A 16,651-nucleotide genomic window follows, 5' to 3' on the forward strand; every position below is an offset into this window, starting at 1 on the left:
ACCCATTCCTTCTCTCCAAAGATGCTGCCTGTCCCGCTGAGTTACTCCAGCTTTTTTGTTTATCTTTGGTTTAAATCAGCATCTGCAGTTCCTTCCTCTAAACATTTTCTATCCATATCCCTGTCGAATGTATTTTAAATGGTGTTATAACACCTGCCTCAACAACTTTCTCTGGCAGCTCACTCCACATACTAACCACCCTCTTGCCCCTCAGGTCCCTATTAAATCTTCCCCCTCTCACCGTAAACCTGTGGTCTATTGTTCCTGATTTCCCAACCCTGGGTAAAAGACTCTGTGCATTCACTCTATCTATTCCTCTCATGATTTTATATCCCTCTATGAGATCACCCCTCATCCTCATGTGCTCCAAGGAATGAAGTCCTAGCCTGCTCAACCTCTCCCTATAGCTCAGGCCCTCGAGTGGTGGCAACAGCTTCGGAAATCTTCTCTGCACTCTTTCAAGCTTAATGACATCCTTCCTACAGAAGGGTGACCAGAATTGAACAAAATACTCCAAATGCAGCCTCGCCAATGTCTTGTACAGCTGTAATATAACATCCCAATTTCGATACTCAGTACCCTGACTGATGAAGGCCAATGTACCAAAAGTCTTCTTTACGGCCCTGCCTTAGCATAGAATATATAAACATATATCAATATTCCGTGAGGATTTTCCAACAAGATGATGATTCAAAGATTTTTTTTCTGAAAACTACCTTCAAAAGTAATTAAATAATAACAAAATATGATAAAATAATGCATTTTATTAGATTTATTCACCAATAGATTTGCTTCAAGTTCTGATTTTTTCGTTCTAATCAACATACAGCTTTCACCCTAATTAGAAATCATCCATTAAAATCAACATACAAATGATTCTACAATTTCTTATGGCATAAAATATATAAAATTATAATCACATTAAAAATACAATCAATAGTGACTAGGTGTGCAGGCCTTGAACCAGTAAGTTTAGTTGAAGCCATGATAGGACAATGATGATTGAAATGTACTTCATTATGAAGTAAGCCTGGATGGGCTTTCATTCCAACAATTCCTTGTAGCCTGACAGACAGGATGGATATCATTTCTGGCTCCAATCATCTGAGATCTGATCATGCGAGGTATATAGTCACAGTGTAACCTGTATCATCAGTCGTTTATGTCCATCACTATCATTTCAGTAATTGCCTTTAACTTACTGTGTAGCTAATCATATTTAAGGAAAACCTGACATCCTTGCTGTCTTGTGCAGGAAGGAGCTGCAGACACAAAAACCTGGAGTAACTCAGCAGGTCAGACAGCATCTTTGGAGAAAAGCAATGAGTGAGGTTTCAGGTCTGACGATGGGTCTTGACCCGAAACGTCACCTATCCCTTTTCTCTGGAGATGCTGTCTGAGCCACTGAGTTACTCCAGCCTTCTGTGACTATCCATGCTGTCTTTCCTTCTTATGCCGAAAAGAACAGTAAAATCAAGAATTACAGCAGGATCCTGACCAGTTTGGCAAGTGGCCCGATGAATGGTTAATGGTTAATTCAGATAAAACGTGAGATCTTGTATTTTGGGAAGTCAAACAAGGGCAGGACATTCACAATGAATAGTAGGGTTCTAGTGAGTGTGGAAGAGCAGAGGCATCGAGGAGTGCAGGTACATAGTTCCCCAAAACTGTCATTGCTGGTGGATAGGTCATTGCGGGAAGATGCCCTTCATCAGTCATGCAACTGACAATCAAGGTTGGGACTTCATGTTACAGTTGTTCAAGATGATAATGAACAAGGGGACATAGGTTTAAGGTGACAGGGGAAAGATTTAATAGGAACTTGAGGGGAATGTTTTCATACAAAGGGTGGTGGGTATATGGGACGAGCTGCCAGAGGAGGTAGTTGAGGAAGCTACTATAACAACATTTGAAAGGCACTTGGGCAGGTCCATGGGTAGGGATGGTTTAGAGGGATGAGGGGCAAACAAGACCAGCTTAGATTGGGCATCTTGGTCAGCATGGATGAATTGGGCTGAAGAGCCTGTTTCCTTGGTTGTATGACTCTAAATCAGTGACGTCGAATATATATTATATTCAAACTAATATCTTTGCTCACATTCATGAGCAACGCAGAATAAATTGTAAATTTTTGATACTCGCTGTTTAATGGATCTTTATTGATAATAGGAGTAAGATTTCACAGCTGAATGCACGTGGAATGTACGCTCGTAAATTCTCTTCTCCAGATCTTAGTGCATGATCTCAGTGCATGAACAGTCTCACAGTGAATGCCTCATGAAGGCAAGAGAGGCAACATTTCTACCGTCTGGTGCCTAGTGCTAACGTTCTGGTTGCATATGGACTGAGCTACATCCACAACTCTCTGCAATGTCTTGGACAGAGCTGTTCCCAAACCAAGCCGTGATGTAACCCAACAGTGTGTTTTCCATGGGGCATCTGTAGAGGTTTGTAAATAAGGGGTTGCCGATTTAAAACAGAGTTGACTCCTCCCAGGTCCCTCTATCCCCCAATCGAGTCACAAGTCCTAGAATTTTGTTTCTCAATGGATAGTGGAAACAATGTAGTTGTACAGCGAGGTGTGAGGATTGTGGGTGAAGCAGAAGGGTGGGAGCCAAGGAGCAGCAAGAATGATTAGAGAAAGATTAGAGGTTACAAGCAAAAAGTTCAGCGATGTTTCATTAAAACTACTTGGTTTCTTAATTTAGATGTTTTATTCATTACAATAGATTAGACTATGGATGGTGTCCTCAATGGGAGAAATGAGTTTTGTGCATGATGGTGCAGTAGTAGAGTTGCTGCCTTACCGCACCAGAGACACAGGTTCAATCCTGACTATTGGTGTTGTCAGTGTGGAGTTTGCATGTTCTCCCCGTGACCACGTGTGTTTTCTCCGGTTTCCTCCCACACTCCAGAGATGTACAGGTTTGTAGGTTCATTGGCTTTGGTAAGTTATAAAATTGTCCCGGGTATGTAAGACAGTGCTGGTACACTGGTTAGCACAGACTTGGTTGGCCGGAGGGCCTGTTTACGCGCTGTACCTCTAAAGTCTAAGGGTGGTGCCAAGGAGGTTACAAACAAATTGGTCGGCAATGTTTTCATTATAGAGCAAGGTAATCTATTTCTGTTCTTAATTCATATGTTTAATTTATTATTTATTGAACTAAGTTGCACTTTGGAATGGTGACCTGAATGGGAGAATTGTTTAGAGATGCATTTCTGCATCAACTGTGTACAGTAAAGAACAGACAAGGAACAACTGCCGTGATGTTCTTGTGGATGAGAAGAGTTTATATTCTTTGGCTTCTGTACTGCAGCAGACTTTTCTCAGAACGCCACCCATACCCAGTCTCTGCAGATTAGTACGGGTGCCGGGGCTATGGGGAGAAGGCAGGAGAATGGGGTTGTTATGGAATGATAGATGGAACGGTGGAGTAGTCTCGATGGGCCGAATGGCCAAATTCTGCCTCTCGAATTTATGAAATCTCCCTAATTCCCTCAATTACTTTCCCTGAAACTTTTAAGCCTTACATCCCAAACTTCAACAGCCTGCTAGTTGTATACCTTCAATAGGTTTAATTTAGGGAAGTATCAGCATCAGATAATCTGTTTTTCAGCATCTGAAAATATTGATCCAGCTTTTATTCCTACTCCTTTGTGCATTGAGTATGTGGAAGAGAGTGAATCTAGATCACATCTCTCTATAATCAGCTGCTTGCTATAAGAGGGTGTTAATACAGGTTTCACTGTGTTTCAGATTTAAAAAATAATTCCAGTGTCCATACTTTAGATGCCACATTGGCTTTTATCCAATTCCTTCACGGGGAAGGTCAGCAGTTTTCACATTTAGAATTTTACTGTCCACAACTGAAATCAGTGGTGTCAGTTCAGTCTTCAGATTTCCACAAATTCCTACCTTCAATATGTCAGCCTTATCCAGGGCAAAATTATCGACATAATCTCTTAAAAATTTACAAATATACACATATTTATAACATTACATATCTCATACTTTTACACGTCTAGTGCAGCGAAATACATAAAGAGCCTCTGGATTAAAAGTCTTCGTCGACACAAAAACCGAAATGATAAAAGTTGGGCATGTGACATTACTGAAGGGAAAGAGACAGATAGACTTCCTATGGCTCATGCTATGGCTCATGCTAATCACTTGGTAGGTTCCTTTTGCCTAGGTGTTACTGACATGTCCAAATATTCTGACTGTGTATCAAAAATATAATGTATCATAGGAAAGGCGGTCTCTTTTGTCTTCAGTGACGTCCCAAACTATGCCTCTAAATCCTCTTTGACGAGGGCTGCTGTATCCTTGAATGTACTCTCAGTTGGGCTGTATGTTAGAGGCTCATCTTTTTTTGAGGGTGACTGACTTGAAGGCGTTTCAAACGTGTGTGAGGTGAGAGAGGATTCGCCCAGCGGGTCGCTTGTCTGCTCCTGCTTGTGGCTCTGGGAATGGAAAACAAACGCCCTACCATTAATATACAGTCTCGCGGAATTTTCACCAACCACTGTAGGGCAAGTACCTCACCTCCTGGTCAAGACACACAACAGGGAAATGCAGGAGACACAACAAACCTGATCTCCCGGTTGCCAAACACTTTAATTCCCCCTCCCATTCCCACACTAACCTTTCTGTCCTGGGCCTCCTCCACTGTCAAGAGTGAGGCCCAGTACAAATTGGAGGACCAGTATCTCATATTTCGCCTGGGCAGCTTACACCCCAGCGGTATGAATATCGATTTCTCTAACTTCAAGTTATCCTTGCATTCCCTCACTCTCTCTCTCTCTCTCCTTCCCTCTCCCACGTTGGTCCTTGTACAACTTTCACTGGGCCCTGTTGAATTTCATTGTTTGTATAATTTGTTAACATCTAGCCCACAGCCAACAATGGACCATAGTGGGCTCTAAGGTAGACACAAAAAGCTGGAGTAACTTAGCGGCTGAGGCAGCACCTCTGTAGAGAAGGAATTGGCGATGTTTCGGGTCGAGACCCTCTTCAGACTGAATGGGCTCCACCTTTCCTTGATCATCGTTACTTTTTTGCATACCGTTCATTTCTTTGTTCAATATCTCTCTACATCACCGTCTATACCTATCGTTTCCCTTTCCCCTGACTCTCAGTCTGAAGAATGGCCTCGACCCGAAACGCCACTCATTCCTTCCCTACAGAGTTGCTGCCTGTCCCGTTGAATAACTCCAGCATTTTGTGTCTGCCACACTTTTTAGGACATAGCCCTGTCCCACGGTACGAGTTCATTCCAAGAGCACCCCCGAGTTTAAAAAAATCAAACTCCTGGTAAGCATGGAGAATGAACGTAGCGGGTACGTCGAGGCTCGGGAACGTCTCTTAGCGGCTCGTAACGCTAACTGCAGGTACTTGGGAAGACTCGCTAACGGCAGGTAAGCACGGAAGACTCGTGAAGATTTTTCAACACGAGGAATAATGTCCACGGGAGCCCCGAGTACCGACGAGTGGCCATTACCGTAAATCTCCGAGTTTGAATCCGGGCAAACTCGGGTGAGCTCTTGGAATGAACTTGTATCGTGGGACAGGGGCTATTAGGGAACAAACTTAGTGCAAGATAAAGTCCGATTAAGTTGTCAACTTCCAACTTACTAATGATGTCACCTATTTACTCATCCAAATCGTCCATACATATAGGACAAACAAAAGTGGGCCCAGCACTAGTCCCTGTGGTAAGGGGTGATGGTCACTACAATGTATAATTTGTGTTTTATACATTTTAAAATAAAGTGATAAAAATACAAAATGCACTGCTACAAAGGTGAAATGTGAACAATTACCTCCGCATACACAGGGTTTTCAAAATTTGTGCTGGGTTTGGGCTTCCGTTTGAAAAAGCTCCATTTTGATTCCTGAAAATACAAAGCGACATCAATATGAACAACAGAAGTTGTACAATATCCAAACCACACTCAGAGAAGACACTAATCTAACGGTTCACATTGTGTTTTTGATTTTTTGTCTTTGGAGTGAATTCTGTCTTTAATTTGTGTATTGGTGATGTCCTTATTATTTATTTTACTCTAACTATATGTTTTTTCTCTATTGTTAATATTCTGTAAGGTCTCCTTGAGACTTTGAAAGGCGCCCGCAAATAAAATTTATTATTATTATTATTATTAATCTATGCATTTTATGGTCGAGCTCATTTTGCAGGTAAAACAGATGCAATACCATTTCCCTCCATAAGGTCATAAGTGGCGCAGCGGTAGAATTGCTGCCTTAAACCCCTGTCCCACGGTACGAGTTCATTCCAAGAGTTCTCCCCAAGTTTGCCCTGATTCGAACTCGGAGATTTAGGGTAATGGCCGCTCGTCGGTACTCGGGGCTCTCGTGGACATTTTTCAACATGTTGAAAAATCTTCACGAATCTTCCCGAGCTTACCTGCCGTTAGCGAGTCTTCCTGAGTACCTGCCGTTAGCGTTACGAGTTGCTAAGAGACGTCCCTGAGCTCCGACGTATCCGCTACGCACATTCTACGTGCTTACCACGAGTTTGATTTTTTTTTTAAACTCGGGAGAGCACTTGAATGAACTCGTACAGTGGGACAGGGCCACTACAGCGAATGCAGCGCCGGAGACTGGGGTTCGATCCTGACTATGGGTGCTGTCTGTAAGGAGTTTGTACGTTTTCCCCGTGACCTGCGTGAGTTTTCTCCAAGATCTTCGGTTTGTATTTGTAGGTTTGTAGGTTGTGGCTTGGTGTAAATGTATAAATTGTCCCCGGTGGGTATAGGATAGTGTTAATGTGCGGAGATGGCTGGTCAGCACGGATCCGGTGGGCCAAAGGGCCTCTTTGCACTCTGTATCTCAAAACTAAAAGTGAGCAGAATTAGGCCATTCGGCCCATCAAGTCCACTACACCATTCAATCATGGCTGATCTATCTGTCCCTCCGAATCTCATTCTCCTGCCTTCTCCCCATAACCCCTGACACCCGTACTAATCAAGAATCCATCTACCTCTGCCATAAAAATATCCATTGATACTGATAGATGCTGCCTGACCCGCTGAGTTCCTCCAGCAATTTGTATTTTGCTTTGAGATTTATTACGGGAGGTAGCAGAGCAGGCATTATAGAGCAGTGCGCCTGCTGAGAAAGGGGTCTATCCTTGGAAACAAGTTTAAGAAGGAAGAGAAAGAGGAGACAATTGAATTTGAGGAGGCACTTTAATGATGACTTTTCTTCCTTACATGTTTTTGTTTAAAAAAAAACCCAATACATGTAGGCACAGTCCACTTCCAGAGACACTTGTCAGCGAGAATAGGGAACTATCCTGACATGCTGGCTAACATTCTATAACACATCCTCTATATTTGTGAGAGGGGAGAGATTCAAGGCGGACCTCAGGGAAGATATATGGATAGGAAGGGTTTGGAGGCCAAACGCGGGCTAGTGAGACCAGCCTAGTATGGGAATTTGGTCAGCATAGACAAAGTGGGCCGAAGGGCCTGTTTCCATGCTGTACATCTCTATGGCTCTATAACAGGTATAAGAATGAGGTATGTGAATGGGTGCTAATAGGTGGCACAGTAGCGCAGCGGTAGAGTTGCTGCCTTACAGCACCAGAGACCAGGGTTCGATCCTGACTATGGGTGCTGTCTGTACGCAGTTTATATCTTCTCCCCGTGACAGCAATAAAAGCAGATATAATTATTACGTCTTTTAAGATGCTTGGATGATACTTGGATAGGAAGGGTTTAGAGGGCTATGGGCTAAATGCAGTCAAATGGAAGTAGCCCAGTATGTCAACTTGGTAGGTATGGACAAGGTGGGCTGAAGGGCCTGTTTTCGTGCTGTACACCTCTAGGTCTCTATGACACAAATGTGTAGGAAGGAACTGCAGATGCTGGTTGAAACCGAAGATAGACACAAACTCAGCGGGACAGACAGCGCATCTCTGGAGAGAAGGATTGTGTGATGTTTCTGGTCGAGACCCTTCTTCAGACTGAGAGTCAAGGGAAAAGGAAACAAGAGATATAGACGGTGATGCCAACAGTTGTTTTTTTGGTGTATGACTGACTCGGCAAATGAAATTCCTCACATGTTGCAAAACATACTTGGCTAATAAAGTATTATTGTATTGTAATTGTATTGTAGAGAGATATATAGAACAAATGAATGAAAGATATGCAAAATAGTAATGATGATAAAGGAAACAGGCCATTGTTTGTTGTTTGCTAGGTGAGAACGAGTTACAGACAATGAGACTCAACAAGACGACTTGGGTGGGGAAGGGATGGAGAGAGAGGGAATGCAAGTGTTACTTCAAGTGGGAGAAATCAATAAGAGTTACGAGCTATGCAATTGATGGTGTTAGATGTTGTCGGTCAGATGATGGTAACAAAGGCAAATGCAACTGCAGTCCTGACAAGTACACGAATCACAAGTCCTGACAAGTACACAAGTACACAGGGGCGCTGCACTGGCGGCAGCCCTGTCAGCAGTGCGTTAGTTTTTTTCAACTTTTTTTATTTTTTTGGTATGTTTTGAAGTATGTTTTTAATGTTTCTTCGTGTGTTCTGTGTGGGGGGTGGTGTGGGGGGGTGAGGGGAAACCGTTTTGGTCGCCTCCTCCAAGGAGAGGCGACTTTTTCCAGGTCGCCTCCCCCGTGGCCTAACAGCGAGGATCGGCGCGGCCTTTCCCGGAGACTTGGGGCTCCGGCGGCGGGTGCAGCGTGGACTGTCAGCACGGAGCTGGGGCTCGCTGGAGGGGAGCGCTCCGTTCCGTTGGCCCGCAGCAGACGGCAGCCTGAAGCCGCGGTCTGCACAGCTCCAGCTGGCGCGGCGTCTACAGCCCGGGATCCCTCGTGGGGGACCCGGGGGGAAGAAGAAGCTTCCACCACCAGCCCGCGGCCAACTTCTACCGCGAGTGCGGTATGGACTTAACATCACCCCTGGAGGGGAGCTTCGACAGCCGGCCCTGCAGACTGCGGTGCTTCCGGCTGCGACGTAGAGGGAACTTTAAATCTTCGGCCGCCGGCCTATACCAACTAAAAGCTGCGGTCTCCGGTGGGGATGAGCCGACTCTGGACTTACCTGGACTTGTACCTTGTCCTTACCATCTGGACGCCCGCAGCGACTGCTGCGGAGGGTTGAGGTCCCGACCACGGGGGGAAATGGAGGAGGACTGGCCAAATTGTGTGCCTTCCACCACAGTGATGAATGCTGTGGTGGATGTTTATGTTAAAATTTTATTGTGTTTTTGTGTGTGCCCTTTATCATTGTATCGCTGCTGACATATCATTTCACTTGCACTTTTTGTGCAATGTGACAAATAAACCGTCGTATTGTCGTATTGTCGTATTGTCGTATCATTGAAATCGGGGATGGCAAATGTATGAGGGAGGGCAGAAAATCTGACGGGCTACTGAGCGGAAAATTAGAATTCATGTATACCGGTGTATACCATATATACTCTCGGCAGCGGAACAGCTAGGTCTGGAGGCTGGAGATGCACGTGGGAAACTTGATTTTACTGGCTAATAATACAAAGATAGAGAAGATATGAAAGAACCAATGATCTTTTGTGGACACAAGGTACCTATACAAGTTCATGTGACACTATTGGCTGCCATAAATCCATCTAGCTTTGAACATATCAGAAGTGGAGTTTGTACATTCTCCCCGCGACTGCGTGGCTTTTCTCCGGGTGCTCCGGTTTCCATCCACCTAACAAAGACGTGCAAGTTTGTAGGTTAATTGGCTTCAGTAAAATTGCATATTCTCCCTAGTGTGTGTAGGATAGTGCTAGTGTACTAGTGATTGATGGTTGGCGCGGGCTCGGTGGAACGAAGGGCCTGTTTCTGCACTCTATCACTAAACTATCTACTAAATGAAACTAAGTGCTGGTATGTTATAAAAAAAAACAATGGATACACCCATCTCAATGACTTCTTAAGGAATAGTAAAAGTACTGTCCTGAATTTGGTTTTGGCAGGGCTGAATGATTCGAAAAGAGTTGCCATGATTGGGGAAACATGGTTGTGGGGAAGGACTGGATATGCTGGGGATCTGTATAAACAGGCCACACAGCAGTTACTTGTGAAGGCACACCAAGATGGTCTAGTTAGTACAGGTTTAAGGAAAGAAATGTACTGTTGTTTTCATCGTAACATTCGGACCTACATCCTGCAGAAGGATCCCGACCCGAAACATCACCTATCCATGTTTACATCACTGGAAGAACTTAGGGAAAGGGAAATGTAGGAACAAGGAACGTTTAGAAAAAAAACAACACATTGTGCTGGAATAACGCAGCGGGTCAGGCAGCGTCTATGGAGAAGGGTCCTGCCCTGAAACGTCACCCATCCATTTTCTCCAGAGATGCTGCCTGACCCGCTGAGTTACTCCAGCACTCTGTGTCTCTTATTTTAACCATTGTTTTTACCTGTGTTGGTGATTTAGTTGAAGGAGGTTTGTTCACAAATGGAGGCATGGAGGTGTAGATAGGATTGTCACATCTGCTGCCATTTGAGTCACCGCCAACTGTGACCATAACCTGGACGATCCCAAACAACAACAAGACAACATGCAAGTTATTGTAAAAGCAGAAAAGACATTGACTCCAAGTCCAAGTCCAATATTTCACTGTACAGTGTAAGGGGTGATCGCTGGTCTGCCCAGACTCGGAGGGTTGAAGGGCCTGTTACCATGCTGTATAACTAAACTAAACTACAAATGAAACTAACGAGCATCAAATTGCACATATAGATTGAATAAAAATCATTTTATATCTAACTGGCTTTAGTTAATTCAAATGATAGTTTAGCTGTTGTCGCTGCTACTGGGTTGGACAAATGCCATGCGTGGAATAAACCAAGAGGGTATCAACAGTCAGTACAAGAGGTCAATTAACAAAGACCTCAAATAAAAGTGGGATTCTACTGCCCTTCACCAAAACCTGGGGTCCTAGCAATTGAACGTGTCAATTTTGACTGCATTTTAAATTAATCTTGCTAAGTGCAAAACAACCCAGATTGCAACGTCAGTTCATCTATTAGTCGGTCATGATCCAATTTGTATTGACTTGTAACACGGCTTAATCCTTCCTGGTGGTCAATGTTTCTGAAATGTACAAGAGAGTCAAGAGGGTCAGGTCGAGAATGTTTTATTGCCATCTGTCCCAGATAGAACAATGACATTCTTACTTGCAGCAGCACAACAGAATGTGTAAACATAGTACACTGTGAACAATACAATGAACTAGACTAAGTGGGACCCGTTGGGTCCCATGTTCACACGGGAGGGCTTGTCCCCCAACGCAATATTCCTCCTCTCCACCAATTCCAATATTGGTAGCCAGAGAGGGGGGGGGGGAGGGGTGGGAGCTTTCTGGCGCGCTAGTATAGGTGTTGTGGGCCGAAGGAACTGGTTTCCAGAGGGCTAGTATGGACATTGTGGGTCAAATGGATTTGTGGGCTGGCAGCTCAGTCACTTAGGCCTGGTGGGCTGGTAGCTCAGTCATTCAGGCCTGGTGGGCTGGCAGCTCAGTCACTCAGGCCTGGTGGGCTGGCTGCTCAGTCACTCAGGCCTGGTGGGCTGGCTGCTCAGAAACGGCCAGAAATTCTGCCCAAAACAGGTGAGAGACTCTGTGTGAGAGAGAAGGAGGAGAGGGTGGAGAATCAATTTTAGACATTTTTCATATTTTTCTGCAAATCACAGCAATGAAGGAGGAAAGTCTATCCTGGCCTGGATCTCGCAGGGAGACAATGAAGGGAGGGAGAAAAATACAGGGGTGAGGTTTAAAACTTGCAGGGGGAATACTTACTGATGGGCCGAAGGGACTCCTCCTAGGCTAATACGGGCCTGTTGGGCCGAAGCGACTCTTTAAAAAAAAAAAAAAATCTGAGTGAAATCTCAGAGAAAGTCACCTTTTCTAGACCTTTCATGGTGTGGCGCGGCGCGGGCCTTTTGGGCTAAAATGCTCCAATTGGGCTAATACGAGCATTTGGGGCAAAAGGGACTGGTTTCTCGGCTAATAGGGGTCATGTGGGCCAAAGTTGGTGGTTTCAGGCAGGCCAAACAACTAATTTCATTTCATTTTCATTTCAATTTCAAGCACAGGGCAGGCCGAACAGCTCATTGCATTTTCATTTCACTTCTGTAGATGGTTTATGCATGCAACCTATAATGTAGCTACCTCAATACCACTAACCACGCCCAGTCATCGACTAGGTCAGGGTACTCGGAGAGTGGATTCAGCATCACCCGCACGTCGTGGACAGTACGGTCAAAGGACACCAGCCCGAGATCCTGACACGCCTGATTGCTCAACAGTCACAAAGTCACAGTCAAGAATCAAAAACGACAGGTCACGCGAAAATTTCTTCAGCACACAGTGGAAGGTGGCCCTCCCCACAGGTTTTAGCTCCTCTCCCCCATAAGCACGCAATATGGAGCGATCAGCAGTTAACAGCTCATTATTTCTTATCTTCCTGAACAGGGATGTTGACCTAACATTCACCTTCGCCCCCATGTCTAGCTTAGCAGTGAAGGACTTGTTGTTGACAGTGACAAGCACAGAAGGATCGGGGAGGCGAGATTGATTATGAAGGAGAGAATAAACACTGGCATCTCCCATGGAAATGCTGGGCTCAGAGTCGAGGGCAGTGTCGACAGAAGACTGTGAAGCGAATTCGTTATCAACTTGTTGAAGGTTGTTTAAAACTTGTCTGGGAGCTGGAGGAACGTTCCCACGGGAGCGACAGGCAGCTGAGAAATGGTTCATCTTCTTACAGAAATTACAAGCTTTCCCAAATGCTGGGGCACTGCGACTGCATAGAGACATATATGCAGTTGGGGCACTTCTTGACAAGCGGGACCCGAGCGGCATAAGTCAGCCGCGGTGCAGGGCGAACTTTGTTTTGCTTGCGACGGGGCATAGCAACACCAGTCAGATTAATAGCCCGATTATCAGATCCCCTCTGCCCATGTAGCGGGGCAACCACCTCAGCTATTCGGCATGCATGCATAGCCTCAGTCAGGGTGAGATCCGGTCTTCGCAGCAGCTCTGCTCGTAGCTTCTGATCTAGCATGCCGGTGACCAAAATATCTCTGGTGAGCTGATCGCGCATGTTCTCGAAACAGCACCGCTGAGCAAGGTAGTGCAGGTCAGCGATAAAACATTCAACAGGTTAATCAGGCTGCTGTTCCCTTGTAAAGAATCTAGCCCGCTCCAATATACGGTTGGAGGGCAAATCACAAATCTCCGCAAACTTGCGTAAGAGACATACCGGGTCGTTGGCAGATTCCGCCGGCTCGACGACCTGGTCGTTGTCATCCAGGACCGCTGGATTGTAGGTGAAAGTCTGAGCACGCTTCATAGCATCGGGCTCGGCAAGGTTCAGCAGGAGTGAGGCTTTGACCGCATCAGGGTCGTTTCGGTGCACGATGTTGATGAAGTGGTTATAGTCCATCACGAAAGTAGCCCATCGCTCCGCAATGTCAGTGTCAAAGACAAGGGGGGAGGGCTTGCGGCACGAGAATGCCATGGTAAATGGGGATTTAAACACTAGTAAAACTAGGAGCAAATAAAACCCGATAAACAGGAGGCGTGCGTTTAACTTACTGACACCATGTAAAGGAATTAAGTCTGACACACTGTAACTTTACTGAGTCTTTAATAAAGGCACATGTTAAACACGTCCCAGTACTGACTGCATCTAGTCTTCAGGCGTACTTTTCGGTGCACAATGCACAATTCCCGGTTGGGCCTCCGCCGACTTTCTCCTTCCCGGCTGCTACTGCTCCGCCTCCTCTTCTATCTGGTGGGGAGGGTGATGGTGCTATACGCACACGCTCGGGTCGGGTTGTCAAACCTCCTGTCCGCTACGGTGATTTTGTTTAAATTTGCATGTGTTGTATAATCACACTGCCACTGTTATAACTTCAATTTTAGATTTCCAAGGGAAAGGATGTAGATGGTTTATGCATGCAACCTATAATGTAGCTACCTCAATACCACTAACCACGCCCAGTCATCTCAGTATAACTGTGATATCCTCCCCTTGCTCCTCCCTTGGTTCCAGTACGCCTGAAGACTAGATGCAGTCAGTACTGGGACGTGTTTAACATGTGCCTTTATTAAAGACTCAGTAAAGTTACAGTGTGTCAGACTTAACTCCTTTACAACTTCCATTGCCATTGCAGTTTCAAGCACAGGGCAGGCCAAGCCAATCAGCCGATTGCATTTTTATTTCGCTTCCATTGCGATGGCAGTTTCAAGCACATGGCAGGCCAAGCCAAACAGCCGATTGCTTTTTCATTTCACTTCCATTGCCATTCCAGTTCCAAGCACAGGGCAGGCCAAGCAAAACAACTCATTGCATTTTCATTTCACATCCATTGCCATTCCAGTTCCAAGCACAGGCTAGGCCAAGCCAAACAGCTCACTGCATTTTCATTTCACTTCCATTGCCATTGCAGTTTCAAGTACAGGGCAGGCCGAAAAGCTTATTGCATTTTCATTTCACTTCCATTGCCATTCCAGTTTCAAGCAAAGGGCAGGCTGGACAGCTGATTGCATCTTCATTTCACTCCATTGCCATTGCAGTTTCAAGCAAAGGGCAGGCCGGACAGCTGATTGCATCTTCATTTCACTTCCATTGCCATTGTAGTTTCAAGCACAGGGCAGGCCAAGCCAAACAGCTCATTGCATTTTCATTTCATTCCCATTGCCATTGCAGTTTCAAGCACAGAGCAGGCCAAGCCAAACAGCTCATTGCAGTTTCATTTCATTCCCATTGCCATTGCAGTTTCAAGCACAGGGCAGGCCAAGCTAAACAGCTCATTGCATTCTCATTTCATTACCTTTACCATTGCCATTGCAGTTTCAAACACAGTGCAGGCCAAACAACCCATTTCATTTTCATTAAGGGCTAACAAATCATTTCTTGCAAGTACATTGCAGACTCACAGTGCAGTTGATTCACAGCTTAGAATAAGAATCTTGGCCTCTCCCCCGCAATCTTGCAGAGTGACTGAGTCATGCCAAGCATCCAGGGTTTTATACTTCTGCCCCACCCCCTCCCTCCGGAAGGGGTGTTACCTTCATCACGGTGATTGACAGGCGAGCGGAGATCAAGATTTTTTAAACACTCATACATTTTTTTTTTTTCATCGATGGGAAAAATCCTCGGGGTCTGCTCAGCAGAGGAGGACTGTGAGTAAGATGGCCAAAAATCATAGCCATATATGGTAACGTTTTTTTTCAAAAATCAATATACAGCGCAGACAGGAAGTGGTCAAGATGAAACTTTTAAGTATATAGATGAGGAAAAAAGTTCACTGTGTAGTTTAAACCAATAACTTACCAAACACAGTTTAAATCAATCGCTTACTTCCACTAATGGGTGCAATAAATTAAAAAAGGGACTAGCCAAGTTGGTCCACATGGACAAGGTGGGCCGAAGGGCTAGCTACAGCTGTATAAAGCTGTTGAAAACTATACACAGTACTTGGACTATGTGGACTTGACAATTCTGAATGAGGTGGCAATAATCAGTCTGAAGAAGGGTCTCGACCCAAAATGTCACCTATTCCTTCTCTCCAGAGATGCTACCTGTCCCGTTGAGAACTCCAGCATTTTGTGCCAATGGCAATAATTAAAGTTAGATCTGGTAAAGTGATGGTACAGAATCACTATCGCCAACCAAGTCATTTAAAAGAAAGATTAGTTTAACAGCAGCATGTTAAGCCTGTGCTAGACTGTTCTATGTTCTACAAAATAATTATTCCTAAAACCAGTTGGTAATGAGGTGATCAGTTTATATTTTTGATCGTTTTGTCGTGTTTTACCGCTGATGTTTCAACTGTAGGAGTCTCGCTGGAATCAATGGCCTTTGACCCAAACATGGGATTTTCGAAGGTGACTGGTTGCTTTAGTCCCTCGGCTACAAAGTTCTCATCCTGTTGCAAAAGAGGATTGTCGCAGATTAGTCGCAGCAAACCAACAGCAGTGCAACAGAGTCGACAGTACGGGGAGAGAGCGAGTTGCAAGCGCGTTATACGTTGCGTAACGTCCAGCTTACCATCTGCATGGCTCCGTCAATGGCAGAGTCAATGTCAATGGTAGACGCACCACATTCTCCCCCAGTATCCATCCCCGATCGGAACGTCACGCCGTTTCCATTGGGCTTGGCAAAACTGATGAAGCTTGGGACAAAAACAAAAAATTGGTCATGACCGATAGACATTTATAAAATTATGAGAGGCATTAGCCGAATAGCAGACAGATCATTTTTCCCAGTGTGGAAATGTCAAAGTCTAGAGGGCATAGCTTTTAGGTGAGAGAGGCAAATTTTAAAGCAGATGTGCAGGGCAATTGTTTATTTACAAAGAGGGTGGTGGGTGCCTGGAACGCGCTGCCAGGGGTGGTGGTGGGGGCTGATACCATAGTGCCGTTTAAAAGAGTTTTAGATAGGCACATGGAGTGTAGGGAATGGAGGGATATGGATCAAGTGCAAATAATGGATGGATATGGATCACGTGCAGGTAGATAAGTTTAACTTGACATCATGCTTGGCACAGACATTGTGGGTCGAAGGGCCCGTTCCAGTGCTGTACTGTTCTATGTATGATGACGGAATTAAATTATTAAAATATATTT

The 16,651-nt window shown here is 44.9% G+C and overlaps 1 protein-coding gene across 1 annotated transcript in view; it reads right to left on the bottom strand.

The window, feature by feature from the left end:
• Nucleotides 1–573: 573 nt before the first annotated feature.
• Nucleotides 574–16,651, bottom strand: part of lrp2a (low density lipoprotein receptor-related protein 2a) — a 281,896-nt gene continuing 265,818 nt past the window's right edge. Inside the window, 5 exon segments of the mRNA XM_055637704.1 lie at nt 574–4,464; nt 5,824–5,895; nt 10,433–10,543; nt 15,841–15,951; nt 16,074–16,197. Of these exon segments, the coding sequence (XP_055493679.1) occupies nt 4,288–4,464; nt 5,824–5,895; nt 10,433–10,543; nt 15,841–15,951; nt 16,074–16,197 (595 nt within the window). The 3' untranslated portion in view covers nt 574–4,287.

The sequence above is a fragment of the Leucoraja erinacea genome, chromosome 7, assembly GCF_028641065.1.
Source record: "Leucoraja erinacea ecotype New England chromosome 7, Leri_hhj_1, whole genome shotgun sequence".
NCBI classification, from domain to species: domain Eukaryota; kingdom Metazoa; phylum Chordata; class Chondrichthyes; order Rajiformes; family Rajidae; genus Leucoraja; species Leucoraja erinaceus.